At 35.9% G+C, this 18,175-nt stretch overlaps 2 protein-coding genes across 2 annotated transcripts in view; both read left to right on the forward strand.

Annotated features, from left to right (window-relative positions):
- The first annotated feature begins 421 nt into the window (after nt 1–421).
- LOC107057847 (uncharacterized) lies at nt 422–14,357 on the forward strand. Its single transcript, XM_015302903.1, has 4 exons — nt 422–608; nt 12,137–12,242; nt 12,481–12,531; nt 14,111–14,357. Exons 1-3 carry the CDS (start codon nt 496–498, stop codon nt 12,493–12,495), a joined length of 234 nt encoding a protein of 77 aa, XP_015158389.1. The 5' UTR covers nt 422–495; the 3' UTR covers nt 12,496–12,531; nt 14,111–14,357.
- A 1,967-nt stretch (nt 14,358–16,324) lies between these two features.
- LOC107057846 (zinc finger BED domain-containing protein RICESLEEPER 4-like) overlaps nt 16,325–18,175 on the forward strand; it is a 2,194-nt gene continuing 343 nt past the window's right edge. The window contains exons 1-5 of the mRNA XM_015302902.1: nt 16,325–16,507; nt 16,611–16,693; nt 16,735–16,883; nt 16,989–17,364; nt 17,530–17,917. Of these exons, the coding sequence (XP_015158388.1) occupies nt 16,325–16,507; nt 16,611–16,693; nt 16,735–16,883; nt 16,989–17,364; nt 17,530–17,917 (1,179 nt within the window). The remainder of the gene's footprint in view (nt 16,508–16,610; nt 16,694–16,734; nt 16,884–16,988; nt 17,365–17,529; nt 17,918–18,175) is intronic.

Genomic DNA, 18,175 nt, shown 5'->3' on the forward strand with positions numbered 1-18,175 from the left:
TATTTTAAATTACGATTCTAATCAATAGCAAAAAAAAATTCACACTATATTGAATTATTTCAACAATTATTATTACATTGCTTAAATTGTATTTAATAATAACTAGAACTTAAAACTTAAATCTATTTTGAATTTGAAAATTAGAAATGATTCTTAAAATATTTTTGATATTCAGATATAAGAAATGATTTATTTAAATATTTTTAACTATTTTTTTCTCATCGCGCGAAGCGCGAACATTTTCACTAGTAAGAATAATAATAGGATATAATAAGCATTTAATTAGGATTAAAAAAAAAGCTTGGAGGAGAGTATCCTATTTTATTTGGTAATTACTTAATTGATGTGTTAAAAAAATAATTTTGTGAAGGGATGACCTAAAGAGAAGGAGAAATTATAAATAAAAAAACCCTCACATGACAGTAATTAATAGTTTTGGAAAATATTAAAGTGAAAATAGAAAGGAAAACGGTGTAATTGGAGAAAAGGAAGAAGATGGGTTGCTTCGATTGCTTCGATGGAGGCAGCAAAAGAGAACAAAGGAGAGAAGAAGAACAATTAGCCTCCGAAGAAGCTCGTGCGAGAGCTGCCGAAGCCGCCCAAAAAAGGCAAATATCTTCTTTGCCCTATCAATTTGTTTTCATTTCTTATGCATATACTGGATTCATGTATTCAATTTTAATTTAGTTTGATCTAGCAGAATAAACATATGATATGGGCTAAAAATCACCTTTAAGTTTTCGCTTTACCACATATAAATGAACTACAAATTTGCTCATAGTAATACTCCCTTCATTTAGTTGACGATAAGGACGAAGATGGACATAGATCCAATCACCAATATTGAAGACCACAACCCTGCGATGCTTGTCTGCGTTAATCTTTATACGCTCTTGGGCTTGCAAGAAATTGGCCTTCAAAATAGCTAAGACTTCTATCTTGTTGGAGAAAAGAGGCACACACAACAATATTAGTTGAACCATCCTGGATAAATATGGAAACAATTGGAGGGGCACGACCATAAACTACTTCAAATGGAGTTAACTTAGAGCTGTGTTGGTATGACATATTATACCAAAATTCCTCCCAAGATAACATGGAAAACCAAGTGGGTGGAGTATAAGGAGCAATGCACCGAAGATACATCTCTAAACACTTATTAATACCCCCGGTTTGGCCATCTGAATGGGTAATACGGTGAACTCAAAGCAAGCCATGTCCCTTGGAGTCTGCAGTTCTTGTCAAAATTCAGAGAGAAATAAGGGGATCATGATCACAAACAATGGTGACAAGGAATCCAGGTAAATAAACAAATTCCTGAACAAACACCATAACAACTTTTTGTCTATTAAATTTGGTCGGCAGGGCAATAAAGTGGCCATATTTGGAGAGACAATCTATAATCAGCAATATAACAACACGATGTTGCGATAGAGGAAGTCCAGTTATGAAATCCATTGAAATATCTTCAAAAATAACATTTGGAATGGGCAATGGGGGATAACAAACCAGTAGGTTTCAAGGTCGAGTCTTTCATTTGTTGATAGGTTTGACACTCCAAGACAAACTTTTGTACATCGGCGCACATTCCCGTCCAATGGAAATTGGAAAAAAGACGATGAAATGTGCGCGAGACATCAGCATGACCCCCAACTTTGAAAGAGTAGAACTCAGCAAGCAACAAGGATCGAAGGTTAGCATCTTGAGGAATAACCAATTGCTTCGAAATAGAAGCAGTCCTTCTTGAAAAGAAAAATGCGGCAGAGAAGTGGAATGCAAATTCAAGAATCAAGAGTTGTTGTAATGTAATTAATCCTTCATCAGTTTTGTTTAGGCACATAATTGGTCTAGCAAGGCCAATTCAGTGACGGCCAAAGTCAAAGCTTGAAGAACAAGAACTCGTGACAAGGCATCTATAGCGGAGTTAAGTTTTCCTGACTAATAGCGAATCTCAAAATCGTAGCCAATAAGTTTACTTAGCCAACATTGCTGCTCTAGAGTTTGTATTACTTGGCTGATGAGGGACTTTAAGGGTTGTTTGTCAGTGATGATCAGAAAACGACGACCCACCAAATATTGTCGCCTTTTTTGAACGGCTCGAGTGATGACAAACATTTCCCTATTGTAGGTAGAAGAAACTTGCATCGTAATGGAAAGCTTTTGACTGAAAAATGCAATAGGATGACCCTCTTGGGATAGAACTGCTCCAATCCCTATGCCAGACACATCAGTTTCCACAGTAAATACTTTGGAAAATCTAGTAATGAGAGGACAGGGACTGAACTCAAAACCTCTTTAAGTTGAAGAATGTAGCTGATGTCGACTCAGTCCAAAAAAAAAGTCCTTCAACAAGTCTGTAAGAGGAGAAGCTAACTGTGCATAACCTTTGACACTGTCATAGATGGTCGTAGCGCGTCAAGCCAAGAAAACCTCTAACCTCCATGAATGAGGTAGGCAAAGGCGAAGAACAGAAGAATGTCATATAAAAAAAACAACACGAATTGACGAAGGAATGTTTTAAAATAGAATTCATGGTGGATTGGAAAGTGGAGGGAGCATTTTACAGGCCAACTGGCATGACAGTGAATTCAGAAAGGCCGTCATAGGTGCGAAAAGCAGTTTTCTCAGTTTTCTCGATGTCCGGTGAGTGAAGGCGAATTTGGTGATAACCAGCCAAAAGGTCCATTTTAGAGAAAAAAATAAGCATTGTGTAATTCATCTAATAATCATCAACTATTGGTATAGGATTGATAAACTGATATAGATTGATAAACTGACTTTCAGGCTACAAGAGGGGTTTGTTCCTCAAATTCTTGGAATAAAACAGAACAAAAAAAGAGAAAACAACTAGAAAGAGGGAGGTTCTGGATCAACACTCTAAGGAACAAAAAGTAAGCAAGATCATTCACACCCTTTTCTCTGTGCCTTAGCCTATTTATGCTATTCTGTGTAAGGCTGAACTTGTCCCATTCTCTAGCGGCTTGGCAGAGGAGATATTCTTTTGGGATTTGGGTACACATAGTGGTTCGGATACTTTTGCAATTGCTTATCCCTCTTGCTTCGTCTAAGGGTCTTTGACGTGTCCCGCTGATTTGTAAGTTGTAACAGTTTCAAACTATAATCTTCCCCATTTTACCCTTAATGACACGCTTTTATAGCCACTGCAATCTCATGGAATATTTAAGAACAAGTGGACAGAGTAAAAGTTTCCCTGCATCAAATCCATAGCAGATAATTCTTTTCAAAATGACAAAAAAGGAATTCAGTTACATTCATAAAGGGTCATGTGTACAATGCATGAAAATCCTCATTGGCTTATATCGCTTGACAGATTTTCATGCACCTCTGTTACTTTCTTAATACCTGCTGTTTAGTCCTTGTAAATTTTATAGGTCTGATTTGGTTCACAACTTCTGTGCCCGAGAGGAGTTTTGGAATGATATGTAACATACACAATTTCTGTGATGGCTTTAGAAGAAGAATGAGGGAGATGTCAAGGTTCACGAAAAGTGGAGGGAGATTATGATTTTTGTTCAAGAGGGATGGATTTCAAATAATTTCCACGGTTTTAGAGAAGAGGAAAAACTTTCTTACCTCAAATATGCTTCTTCACTTGTATTTTCATTTTTCACATAGTAATTAATGGCAAGGGACTTCACCACTTTAAGAAAATTAAAGTGATAAATGGAGGAAGAACAAAGAGGAAGTGAAAAAATGGTTGGTAAAGTAAGAGAATATTGAGTTTGTTTGGTTCTTTGAGGACTGAGGAGAGAGTGGAAGAGAATGTTTCTTTTTTTCTTCAACTTCAAATAAATTTGCATCCAAGGAAGCAAAATTGCTTTTTTCGCTCTCTCTCTCTCTATATATATATATATATATATATATATATATATATATATATATATATATATATATATATATATATATATATATATATATATATATATATATATATATATATATATATATATATATATATATATATATATATATATATATATATATATATATATATATATATATATATATATATATATATATATATATATATATATATATATATATATATATATATTTATAAAAGCATAATAGATGATGGTCCACTTCTTCCTCCTTTCTCATGTTCCCAAACACAGTACCAATAAGGGCTACAACAACAAACCCAATGCAATATCTCAAAGTGGGGTCTGGGGAGGGTAGAGTGTATGCAGACCTTACCACTACCTCTCCGAGGTATAGGGGCTGTTTCCAAAAAATACCAATAAGGGCTGAGAGGAAGAAAAGTTGATCCCTTTAGTTATACATAGAGCTCCTTTAGGCTTATAATACAATTAACTGCTAAATCTGTATAGGCAATATTTTAGCTTAGTACATTCTATCTGATTATTACTAACCATGTGAAGTTTATCAAGATTGATATCTGTATAACCATAATCTCAAAAATCTGAGCTCAAACACTTCATTAAAATATGTATTGGCTCATGCATATAACATTAATGTCATTTTAACGAAGCACAGAAGGCATGCTAATTATTTTGTGAAAAATACTATTAACTGATACATACCAAGGACACTCTCAGGCACGAATAACAAGATATGTCATAAACCATTTTAGAACCATCCTTTCCCTCCGGTGATCCTTACGGTCACCGGAAATAATCACTGTTTTATTTCTTTTCTCAAACCTTCTCTAGAAATGGAAGATTGTATCTATTTTGCAGTTGACTTTAAGTCTTTTGATATCAACCGAATCACAGGGACATCAGGGGAGTGGTATGAATGGACAGAAAGGAGCAGAAAGGATATCACTTGAACTTCCTTCAGCAAGAGATCGATGATCTGGATCATGCAAGTACTGAGGGAGGCATCTAAGATGAAAGGGAATGTGGTCAAAAGGTGGAAGAAGACAGAATCTTTCTGAGATCTTCTGTGCTAGAAATTTTAACAAATTTGGGAGATATATCAGTTTAATAAATGTGAGGGGAAGAAGAAGGTCAGTCATAATCATCCTAGAACTTACTATTAACTCCGGCTGGGAGTTCATAGCAGAGAAGGTGGGTAGATTCTTACTTACCCAGAAGATGGAGGAGAACAGAATTGAGCAGAGACTAGTGGATGACAAAATTCCCTACGCAGAAGCACTCAGAAGTGGCAAATGGATAAATAGGAGTGACAGTGAAGTTAATGTGGAACCAACATTAATGGTGGAGGGTCCCATTCACATTGATGACAACATCAGCACAATAAGTGAAGTATTGAAAAGGAGTTTGGTGGGTTTCTTTGAAGTGAGGGATGAGAACTACCCTACGTTGTCAGAAATTAAAAGATGGACAAGCAGCATCTGGAAAATCAATCATGGTTTAAACATTTACGAAATGGGGAAAGGAAGATTCCTCTTCGAATTCGCGAGCAGGTTCACAGCAGAACATGTGATAACTGGAGACTGGACTCGAAATGAGACTTTTCTCCGGCTAGAATGGTGGAGTCCGGCATCAGGCACAGTGGGAGAGGGAGATAGACCCTCCACAACCTGGACTAGGGTGGTGGGTCTTCCTCTACACCTCTGGTCGGAAAAAGTTTTTAGGACCGTCAGAAATCTTTGTGGTGGTTGGATCGAAACAGAGGAAGAGACAAAGCTTCGTAACCATCTCAAATGGGCAAGAATTCGTGTGCAAGGAGATGGTTCGAAAATCCCTAAAGAGGTGTCCATCAAAAGTGCCGGCATGATTTTTGTCTTACAGTTGTGGACTGAAACTCCGGCGAGGCTAAATTTACACTGGAGAAGACAAAGGACCCAATCCTTCGGTCCAGCAGATTTCAGCTCTTTGCCCTAAGGATAATAAGGGGAAACCTGCAGCTGACAGTCTGAAGTCACATGCTTCTTTGGTCCAGCAGGTTCCAGTTCTGTACCCTAAGGAAAATAAAGGAAAACCTGCAATTGACAGACTGTGAAGTCACACACTTCTGATTTCGCCAGTACAAGTGGATTTAAAAATCTCTCAAATACACAGGTGGGCCGGGTTCTGTTTGCAAATGAGACTGGGCCAATTTCTTCTGAAAATAAAAGCCCAATTTCAATTAAAGAAAATTCCAATGAAAAACATAAGTGGGCAGGTGAGGAGCATGTGAGTCTTTTTAAAGACTTAAGCAATCTAAAACGGCGAAATGATCTGATGAACCCTTATACTTGTATGCGTTTGTATTCTAGACCATTATACTTAATCTTTGGTCAACTGAACCCTTAAACTCAATTAAAATGAAACTTTTAAAACCCTCTGACCATTGACCGAACTTATGTGACATTTTTTTTGCTGACTCAGTATAGAGCGTGGTATCCACACTCTAAAAGGAGAGTGAAGCAAAGAATTTTCTTTAGACAACTAATTAAATAATAAAGATAAAAAGGCAAAACAAATTAAACTCCTCACCTCTCCTTCTGTCATTGTCATCGTCCCCAACCCCTCCTTCCGTCATCGTCCCCAAAAATAGTACAAGTCGTTTCAGACATCCTTCTTCCCCAGACCCCTCACGCTTCCAGCTCCTTATAGCCGTTGTCATCAATGGACTATCGGAAAATGGCAATTTCCGGTGGATTTCAGCCTCCTCCCTCTCTCCTGTCAACTTTATATCTCTTTTATCAACCCTTTTGATAAGAAAACAGATCCCTGCACCACCTACACCTATAATTTTGGATAACTTTTGTTCAAAATATTTCAAATTTTATGGCTGAAACTGGTCCAACGACTCAAAATTCTGAAAAGGTGATGTTGATTTTGTTTTTTAGTTGCAGTTCTCGGCCTCCAACGAAACTTTCCGATTGCGAATCCGACCTTAAAGTCCGATTTTTGCCTATAAAAGGGGAGGTCGTCTTTCCTTCCAGATGCATCGAGAAAAACGATTGAAGAACTGCTAGAACTGAGAAAAATCGCAACACTTCAGAGCTTTTAGAGTTTGAAAATTAAAATTAAATGGTAATTTCTTCAGAGTTGTTGTCACTCTCTTAATCCCTAGTCCGTCTCGAATCCATGGCGAAAGTTGAAGCTAATGTTGCATTTTGCTCCGGTTGTGATGAATCTTCCATAGTGGTTAGAGCATGGACGATGAAGAGAAATGGAGAGGAGAGCAAACGGATTTTTTTTCTGTGTTGAGCTGTGGGTTTGATTTTGCGTGCTCTTTTTCTTCGAGCCCTCAAAAATCTGCCACAAGATCCAATGTTAAGAAAAATGTTGTTAATTTATGTTAATTAGTCAAATGCTACCAATCAAGAAAACTTTATTGTCATTTTTCGAAGAAGAAAGAAATTAGAGGGATGAAGATGGTGATGAGATCTCTAATGGTGGTTGTGGAGGTGAAGGGAAGTTGAGAAATATATTTATTTTATTTTTTAAAATAGAAAATTTATTATTTAACATTTTGGTTGATAATATCTGATGTGGCATTATGACATGGCATTATTATATTTGATGTGGATATGACATGGCATTTTGTAAGGGAGAGTGAGTTACACACATGATTGGAGAGGTTTGAAAGTCTTATTTTATTTGAATTTAAGAGTTCAGTTGGCAAATGATTAAGTAAGAGGATCCAGAATATAAACTCGTACAAGTATAAGGGTCAATCAGACCATTTCGCCATCTAAAACTGAAAGCTTATGATTTCCTCACGACATTCAGTGACTGGGAAAACAAAGTACAACAACTCGACACCTCTAGCACGCCAGAGGAGATCAGAATGGGAATTTCAAACATGCAAACGGAGGCAGTAGTCGACCTAACTCTAGAGGTCGAAAATAAATTATCCACAGAAGAGAGAGTTGATGATACAAGGGCTTGTGAATCGCAAGAAGCTGAAAGGGACTTACAAATCCAATTGATAATCGACGTAGAGCCTGTGAATATTCAATCACCCAACACCCAAGAAGTAGTGGAAACAGAAGCTTCAAATTGGGTTAACTCCCATATCTTAGAGCTGAGCAACACTTACGGGTAGCTTTTGTAGGTTTCGAGAAAGAAACACTAGCTCTTCTTATGAGAATTGATGAAAGGAAAGCTGCTTTAGATAAAAAAGGCCAAGAGAAGACAACTACAACCCCAAAAAGTAGAGGAATTGGCAAGAATGAGTTAAGAAATCTGAAATCGAACTTGAATGAAGTGGTAGAAGGGGTCAGGAACAGGGGGAGAAATTTATCTTTGACTTATAAATGAAAGTCAAATTAATCACTTGGAATGTGAGGGGGATCAATAGACACAATAGCAAAGTACTGATCAAAAGTTTATTTCAGAAGTGGAAGGCAGACATATATTGCTTGCAAGAAACAAAAGTACATACGGGAGTAGAAGACTTAGCCAAACAGCTTTGGTCATGCAGATGGATGAAATGTGGGTATATGGAGGCAGAAGGTAGCAAAGGGGGAATCTTAATCATGTGGGACAGTAGAAACTGGAGGGGGACTCAAGTCGAGATGGGCCAACATTCCATAACCTATGAATTTGTCTCAACTCAAAACTCTTTCACCTGGTACTTAACAGGGGTGTATGCTCCATATTCCAGAGAAGAGAAATTGGCTTGCTGGGAAGAGATATCTGCAGTTAAAGAATTATGTGGGGGACCTTGGGTGGCATGTGGTGATTTCAACACAATCAGAAGTATGGGGGAAAGGAGAGGGTGCAATAGAATCACTAATGTAATGACTCATTTTACGATTTGGATCGAAGAAATGGAACTGCATGATCCTCACATGAGTGGAGGAAAATTCACATGGTTCAGAGGAGTTAACCATCCTAGTGCGGCTAGACTCGATAGATTCTTGTTCTCTATGGAGTGGGAGGAGAGCTTTAAGAACATTAGACAAAAGCTGATGCCTAGAGCAGTGTCTGATCACAGCCCTGTCACTCTAGAATGTGGAGACTGGGAACATAAAAGATCAAACTTTAAGTTTGAAAATTGGTGGTTAAAAGTGGAGGGGTTCAAGGAATTGGTACATTCATGGTGGAATGAATTCACTGTGGAAGAATGTCCAGATTACAAGCTAAATGTTAAACTTAGAATGCTCAAACATAAGCTGAAAGATTGGAGCAAAACCAAGTTCAGGGAAATGACCAACAAAAAGAACAGTTTACTAGAAGAATTGGCAGGAATTGATCTGACAATGGAAAGCAGGGACTTGTCTGAGGAAGAAATGATGGTAAGAGCAACCATTGTAGTTGAATTGGAAAATATGGCTAAAAATGAGGAAGCAAAATGGAGACAGAAATCCAGAGTGTTGTGGTTGAAGCAGGGTGACAACAACACAAAGTTTTTCGAAAGAATGGCAACTGCTCACAGAAGATTTAACACTATTGACAGATTAGTGGTTAGAGGAGAAGAAATTGTAAAGCCGGATGAAATCAAGACTGCTATGGTTGAGTTTTATAAAACACTTTACTCAGAATCAGAAAGTTGGAGGCCAGGTTTCGACATGATAGATTGCCCAACCATTTCACAAGAGGAACAAGATTGGCTTCAAAGACCTTTTTCTGAAGAAGAGGTGCTGAATGTAATCAAGCAATGTGATGGAGTCAAAGCCCCGGGCCCAGATGGTTTGACAATGAGTTTCTTCGAAGTTTGTTGGGACACTGTGAAGTAGATCGGATCTACTGGGAACTGTTCATAACTTCCATCAGAAAGAGTTATTTGAAAAGTCCTTCAATGCCACCTTCATAGCCTTAATACCAAAGAAAGCTGGAGCTGAGGAGCTTAAGGATTTCAGACCTATCAGTCTAATAGGAAGTGTCTACAAGATACTTTCCAATCTTATTACTGAAAGGTTGAAGTCTGTTATGGGGAAATTAGTAAATGAACATCAAATGGCATTTCTAAAAGGCAGGAAGATTATGGATGCGGCTCTGTTAGCAAATGAATTAGTGGATTCCAGAGAGACAAAAATTTCCAGGGATCTTATGCAAACTTGACCTAGAGAAGGCATATGACCATGTTAATTGGAAGTTTCTACTGAAGGTGCTAGAAGACGTGGGTTTTGGTAAAAAATGGATCAACTGGATACGTTTCTGCATCTCTACTGTAAGGTTCTCTCTGATTATAAATGGCAATAATGAAGGCTTCTTTTCGTCTGAGAGGGGGTTGAGGCAGGGTGATCCTATATCACCTTTTTTGTTTATCTTAGCTATGGGAGGGCTCAACCACATGATCAGGAGGGAAGGGCAAATGGTTGGTTAAAGGGTTTCCAAGCTCAAGTGCAAGGATGTAGAGAAGATGAAAGGGGAGTCACACATCTGCTTTATGCAGATGACTCACTAATATTTTGTGAAGCTGAAGTATCTCAGATTAGACATATTAGGGCTATCCTTACTATTTTTGAAGGCATTTCTGGACTGCATGTTAATTGGCAAAAGAGTTGTCTTTACCCAGTGAACAAAGTTGATAATATGGAGATATTAGCAAGTAATCTTGGATGCTAGGTAGCTGCCTTACCCACAAAGCACCTAGGGATGCCCCTGGGTGCAAAGAACAAAGAGATAGAGGTTTGGAGAGAAGTGCTAGAGAGATGTGACAGGAGATTGGCAAGATGGAAGAATCAGTATTTGTCCTTAGGTGGGAGATTAACACTAGTCAAATCTGTGTTGGATTCCCTTCCTTCCTATATGATGAGCCTATTTCCTATACTCTTTGTCACAAGAAGCAGGGGGGATTAGGTATCAAGAAACTCAACCTCCAAAACTCTTGTCTTTTGCAAAAATGGTTATGGAGGTTCTGTGCTGAAGATATGCCTGTATGGAAAAAAATCATCATTGAGAAATATGAACTTCAAAGTCACTGGATCACTAAAGACGTCCTTAGAACTTTTGGTTGTAGTGTCTGGAAGACTATTCGGAGACTTTGGCCCCAGTTTCAAAAAAATATTCAATTCAAGGTCGGTAATGGCGTGAAGATTGAGTTCTGGAATGATCTTTGGATAGGTGAAAGGAGCTTGAAATCTCTCTTTCCTGATCTGTTCCTCCTCAGTCAACAGAATAGGGCCACTATAGCTCAGATATGGAGCATACAAGGTTGGAATTTCAACTTCAGAAGGGCACTAAATGATTAGGAGGTTCAAAGAGCTGCAAATTTTCTTATGGTGATAAATGATTTCAATGGAACTACCAATGCACCTGACAGACCAGTGTGGAAACTTCACAGCAAGGGTGCGTTCACTGTGAAGTCATGCTATTGGAGGAGAAATACTGGCCAACTGCAGATTAGGAACTGGCCTTGGAAACTAATCTGGAAAGCCAAAGTCCCCTTAAAAGTTTCTTGTTTCGTGTGGTTAGTTTGCAGGAAAGCTTGTTTGACTTATGAAGTACTACAAAGAAGAGGTAGACAGATTTGCTCAAGATGTTTTATTTGTGACCAGGATGCTGAAATAAATAGCCATCTATTTCTACACTGTAAAACAACTGCAAATCTGTGGAACGTGCTCTTGTGTATACTTGGAGTGAGTTGGGTGGCTCCCAAAACTACTAAAAGTATGATGGACTGCTGGAAAGAGATTGGAAGAAGAGAGTCAGAAGAGGACTGGTGGGAATTGATCCCTGCAAGCATCTGGTGGACATTGTGGAAGGAAAGGAATGCAAGAGGCTTTGAAGACAAAAGCAACAACATTCAAAAAATCAGAATGAATTGCCTTAGTCTTCTATATTTTTGGTGTAAACAGGATATGGTGGGGATATAGAACTTTTTGATGATTTTATAGGGAAATTGTAAAGCTCCATAGACTAGTTCTTATGGCCTTCTGTTTTTACCCTATGGGATGTAAGTGCTCACTCTTATCATTGCTTGGATGATGGAATTTTGTGAATACACAGTTACCTGTTCCTCAAAATAAAGAAGGCATGAGAGGTACCTCCCAGGAAAGATACTTAAATGTGACTAGGGATGCCTATTCTCATCCTAAGTACAAGCATATAAATATCTCACACTTGGTATTTGAACTTCTTAAGTTGATGAATCCATAACATTACATTCATATTATGCAGCTTCTAATTTCAAAAAAACTAAATATTATGCAGCTTCTTCTCACTTCATCAGTTTACTGCTACTGCTCTACCAGATCTTCAAAATAAAATGTTTGCTTGGCCTGAATTATCTTTTGTTGTAACAGGCAAGAACAATATGAAAAATCTGCTGCAGGAAGAGCAGCACGTGCACAAATGGCAGCTGCTGCCAAGCAAGCAACGAATGCGAACCAAGGAGAACCAGTTCTTAAAGTACTTTCCTTCTTTCTAATTACTGATGGTCGCCGTTTTTTCTATTATATACTTAATATTTTTAATTGTATCTACTTCTTGTATTAGTTAAAAACAATACTCAAAGTTTTAGATTCCTCTATCATTGGCCCAAATCCTTTCTTTTGAGATTGATGCTTTACATGTCAAGTTTAAATACTCAAAGATATCTGAAAATAATACTTTGACCTTTGATTCGGTTTCAATTATCTGGATGCAGTGGCAGATGGGATGAGCATTAGCTCTCTTAGGTCAACTTCTTCCATTCATTGTAAGTATCATGACTAACCAAATTTTTAATATTCTTTTTCTCTTATTTCTTACTCCTTCCATTCCTTTTTATGTGGCATTTCATTCCTTTTTAATTTGTTCAAAAAAAAAATGACAACTTTCTATATTTGGAAACAATTTAACTTTAAACTTCTATCTTACTCTCAATGACAAACTTTTACAGCCATAGAGAAGTTTATAGCATGTTTAAGATTACAACTTCCAATAGTCATCATTTCTTTTTTAAACTCCGTGCGCAGTAATACCGACAGATAAAATAAAACCGAGGGAGTGTTTATATATAGTCTTGTGCATTTGACGATTGAAGCATACTTTTGCATGTGTGCACTAAAAGACTTTCGTTATGTCACTTAATGAATCATTATACCTTGGTACATGTACATTAACTTTTAAAAAGTCTACCATTCAGACCTGCTAGTTCAATTTGGGATTATCAATGATGTGGATATTGAATGTAGAATCTTGAGGAGTAAGTAACATCTCAAGTGGAAATGCAATTAAGTATATTTTGACCTGCCAATATTCATGTCTCCTGTTGCTGCTGGTCTTCTGTTATTGTGTGGTCATCCTTCAGATGCCTCACAGTAGTCCATCTTTAAATCAAACCAGTCACAGCCTTCCCAACCTTTTCTTCCAATGGAAGTGTTACTGTTTCCAAGTTTTGGCGAAAACATCTTAGGTATCTCGTCCTCTCTTTTCCACAACAGATGAATGAAGTGTTCGTCTTTGTATGAAAAACTACAGTGCCTTCATTGTATCTTCTTTTAATGCAATTCAAAGTAAGATTCTGTGACTGAAATACAGGGGAGACACCAAGAGTTGTTTAACTTTACTGAACATCTTTCAAGTTGTTTTACGTTTGTTTATGTTCCCACATTTAAAAAAGTGAGTTTTTTCACGGGGTAAGGGTTTGTTGTCAATTAGAATTATTTGCAGTGCTGCAGTACATTCTGGGACTGCTTTTATTACTGCCTATAGATAAATCATGTCTTTATAAATAGTACTTCACTTCATAAACTTTTTAAATCAGCTTTAGTTTCCATACGAGAAAGAACTGACATCTTGGATTCTTCACTTTCGGTGCTGCACTTGTGTTGACACGTCATGGTTGTGGGTGTGGGATCCTTACCCGATCTGGTCAACTAATTTTGGGTACTCTGACCAATATCGACAGAGAAATTCCGGACAGATTCAATGAGTTCTGTAATCAAAGAAAATGGAATTTTTATGTCACTTCTTTTCCATTTATCTCCTCCCAGGATTCTCCTCTTGATCAATATTTTTTCCCCAAGTTTTCCACGTAATATCTCATAATTTTTGTTTTATAATTCTATTTTTAGATATTTGAATTATTTTTAGCCGAATCTCTGCACCCGTATTCATACCTTGATCCATATCCCCGAATCTTAAAATTTAGATCATGAAGTATCCGACCTCTAGATATGCACCCGTGACCTCTAGCATGTAGAGGAAGAGAGCATTTTGTGATTAGTCCTGAAGCTTTAATTTTGTCTTAGTCGTAGTTTTCATTTTAATTTTCTTTTTGTTTTGGCCTTCAGGTACTGAGAGTTGAAGTTTGATATCCAACAGTTGTAAATATGTTGCTCTTATTTAATTTAGTGTTTTCTCCAATCTATATATTTGTAAACTGAAATGAGAATAAGGTGGAACAAATCTGACAATTTGTATTTCCACCAGTTAATTTACTCTTCTCTTGTTTTTGTGTACACAAATGTAATTCAAAGGGTTTCTCAACATTCAATTTACAGAGGAAAGTAAGGCATTCGAATATCATTTTTCGGTGAACGTGTTATGATTTTAGTCTCTACTTGTAAGAGCTTTTGTTCATAATTTTTTTAAATATTTTTTTTGTGAAGTTTGACCATAGATTTTGGAGAAATATTTGAATTCTTAAAGAAATATGATTTATATCCCGTTAAGTTAAAAAAATTATTAAAAATATTTACTATCATTATATAATGAACGTGTTCCGTGAAAAGTTATGATAGCAAACAAAATTAAAATAAATTTGAAGAATAAGGAAGAAAACTATATAAAATATGTGTTTAACTGTATAAATTTTGTACAATGAAACTAGGATTAAAAGTCTATCCAAAACTATAAATGATGGGTGTGTTTACAAGTTTGAGGTAATTTTAAATTTTTAAAAGTTTCTAAATAGTAGAATTTAACTAAATATTACTAATTTTTTCTAGTATTTGAGAATTTGAATTACTTGGTAAAAATACTTATCCAAGTTTTTTCTCAAATATTTTTGGGAATATGGAAACTGTTTTAATTAATGTTTTAGAAAGGAAACATATACGTGGTCAAATCTCTGAAATAAATTTGATCTTTTTAATGATGTGCAATATTAAATATATGAATTAAATTTATTTACAAAGAAGCAAAATAGTAATGAAGAAAAAGTAGAGAATGTCGTGAAGGATAGAGGGAGGTGTTGGAAATTTCCGGAGAAAGAAAGAAAGAGAAAAGGGAGAAAGACTAAGGGTGCGTTTGGTACGAAGGAAAATGCTTTTCTTGAAAAACAAGTAGATTTTTGACTTAATTTCTCATGTTTGGTTGGTGAGCAGAAAATATTTTCCGGAAAAGATTTTTTAGTGTTTGATTTATGAATGAAAAATATTTTTGAGAAAGTATCTTTTATTTTTACTAGAGAGTAGAAAATAATTTTTGAATTGAAGTTGAAAATATTTTTTAAAAATAAACTTAATTTTTTTTGGGGAGGGTGGAGGTGGGGGTGGGGGTGTAGGGGTGAGACGAGGTGCAAAAAATAAAAATTTGAAATTGAAAATATTTTTTAAAAACAAACTTAATTTTTTTTTGAGGGGTGGGGAGTGGGGAGTCGAGGGTAGGGGTGAAAAAATAAAATTTTGAGTTGATAATATATTTTAAAAACAAACTCAATTTTTTTTTGGGGGCCGGGGGGGAGGCTGGCCAGGAGGGGTCGAGGATAGGGGTGAAAAAATAAAAATTTAAAGTTGAAAATATTTTTTAAAAACAAACTTAATTTTTTTTTGAGGGGTGGGGAGTGGGGAGTCGAGGGTAGGGGTGAAAAAATAAAATTTTGAGTTGATAATATATTTTAAAAACAAACTCAATTTTTTTTTGGGGGCCGGGGGGGAGGCTGGCCAGGAGGGGTCGATAATTTTAAAAAATATTTTTTATATATATTTTTAGTAGTGTTTTATTTGTAAAGATTTTATCAATGAATATTTTGAAAAATAAAAAATCAAGTCTTTTGCAAATCTTTTACATTAGCCATGAGCCCACAAATTTTTTTAATTGGCCAAGCCCATTACTTTGTTAGGGTTTTGACTTTTGATTCATTTTATTATAAGTATATAACCATATATATTCTCTTTGTCTTTTAGCTTAGCAACTTTCTCTTTCATTTTAGGCATGACATTAGGGTTTTGAAGTTTTAGAGTTTCCAAGCTCATTCGAAGTTCAATTTCCAGATCGGTATTGAATATTGATACATGAATACAACCATACAAGTAAGAATCTATCATTTTTTCGATTTGTTTCTTCTCCAAAATGAGCTGAACTTCGTCTTAACTCTTAATCATGTTCATCTTTTGTGATAGTTTCATATATAACATCTTTTTCTTAATTATTTTCGTAGTGTATGATATCATGTGTATTAGTTGTGTTTTCCTAATGAGTAATCAGAAAAGTTAGTTTCTCTACATGTTCATTTTGAAGTCTGAAACTAACTTTTGACATATTTAACGCATACAGAGAAATCAATGGAGGATGATGATGAATGTAGTGCACATGAAACTAGTGTAGGGGTGAATGAATCTAAAGAATCTCCACAGAAGAAATTGAGGCAGTTAAAATCATCTGTTTGGAGGTATTTCAAGAAGATTAGTAGAAATAAAAATGAAGTGAAAAAAGCAATATGCAGAGGTTGTAAGGAACCATATAGGGTTGGTTCTACTCCTAGACCTAATGGTAAGAACTATGGAACATCATTTAATTAAACGTAAAAAGGTTAAGTTCTCTAATTTGAGTCAAATGTATATGGATCAGCAAGGTAACATACAGTCGAGAAAGATCGATCAATTGATTTCCCGTGAAAAGCTTGTTGAAGCTATTATTGAGCATGATCTGCCGTATTCTTTTATTGAATATAAAAAAATTAGAGCTTGGGCAGATTATGTATATCCAGAATTGGTAATGCCATCAAGGAACACTTCTATTGTGGATGTCCAGAAAGTGTATTTCAGAGAGAAAGAAAATTAAAACAAGTGTTGGCGAAGATTCCTAATCGAGTTTGCTTAACTTCTGATTGCTGGACAACAGGTACCTTTGAAGGATATCTTTGTTTAACTGCTCAATATATTGATGATAATTAGAAGGTAGTAAGTAAAATTTTGAACTTTTGCCTTATGATTCCTCCTCATACAGGAGTTGAATTGGCTGCAACTATATATGATTGTTTGAAAGAGTGGGGAATCGATAGGAAGGTGTTCTCTATCACTTTAGATAATGCCACTAACAATGATAGCATGCAAACTATTTTAAAAGGTCATCTTGGTTTGCAAAAGAGTTTGTTATGTGATGGTGAGTTCTTTCATGTACGTTGTTCTGCTCATATTCTAAATTTGATTGTCCAAGAAGGTTTAAAAGCAGCTAATGATGCCTTGTTTGGAATTAGAGAAAGTGTGAAATATGTTAAAGGATCAGATGGTAGAATGAGAAAGTTTGATCAATGTGTTAAGCAAGTTGGAATTAGTACAATTTTGGGTTTACGTTTGGATGTGACAACTAGATGGAACTCAACGTACTTGATGCTTGAGAGTGCACTACAATATGAAAAAAGCTTTTTCTAGTCTACAGTTAATGATAGAAATTACTCAAGTTGTCCTACATCTGATCATTGGAGAAGGGCAGAAAAAATATTTGGATTCTTGGTGCCTTTTTATGAAATAACAAACTTAATTTCTAGTTCAAGTTATCCAACTTCCAATTTGTACTTTATGCAAGTTTGGAAAATTGAATGCTTGCTGAAGGAGAATTCAAGTAATTTAGATGAAGTTATTAAGGAAATGGCTGTAAGAATGTTTAATAAGTTTCAGAAATATTGGAATAGATATAGTTTGGTACTCTCATTTGGAGCAATTTTGGATCCTCGCTTCAAGATGCAACTTTTAGAACATTGTGTCTCAAAGGTGAACTCTTTGGCAAAAGCGCAGGCTGCAACTATAAAGTTAAAATTATACAAGCTCTATGAACAATATGCAAATAATCAAATAGGGGCAACTGCTCCTACTACTTGGTCCAAACCAATTGAAGAAGGAAGTCAATCCAAACAAAAGAAGTTTACTTTCTTTGCGGTAAGTATCTAATTTTTTTTATCTCTAAATCATTATGTATCTTTTCTTAAAAACACTTCTATTCTCTACTTTGATGGTTTGTGATTAAAAGCACTTGCACATTTTAGAACTAATTTTGTTTACTTGATGGTTTTTGTAGTTCTATTTAATGTGTAGTTAGATAAAAATGAGTTAGCTTTCACTATTTTATTTGAAGTTAAAATCAGTTATGAGTTACCTTTCACTATTTTATTTGAAGTTAAAATCAGTTTACTTTTT

The sequence above is a fragment of the Solanum tuberosum genome, unplaced genomic scaffold, assembly GCF_000226075.1.
Source record: "Solanum tuberosum cultivar DM 1-3 516 R44 unplaced genomic scaffold, SolTub_3.0 scf00373, whole genome shotgun sequence".
Classification (NCBI taxonomy): Eukaryota; Viridiplantae; Streptophyta; class Magnoliopsida; order Solanales; family Solanaceae; genus Solanum; species Solanum tuberosum.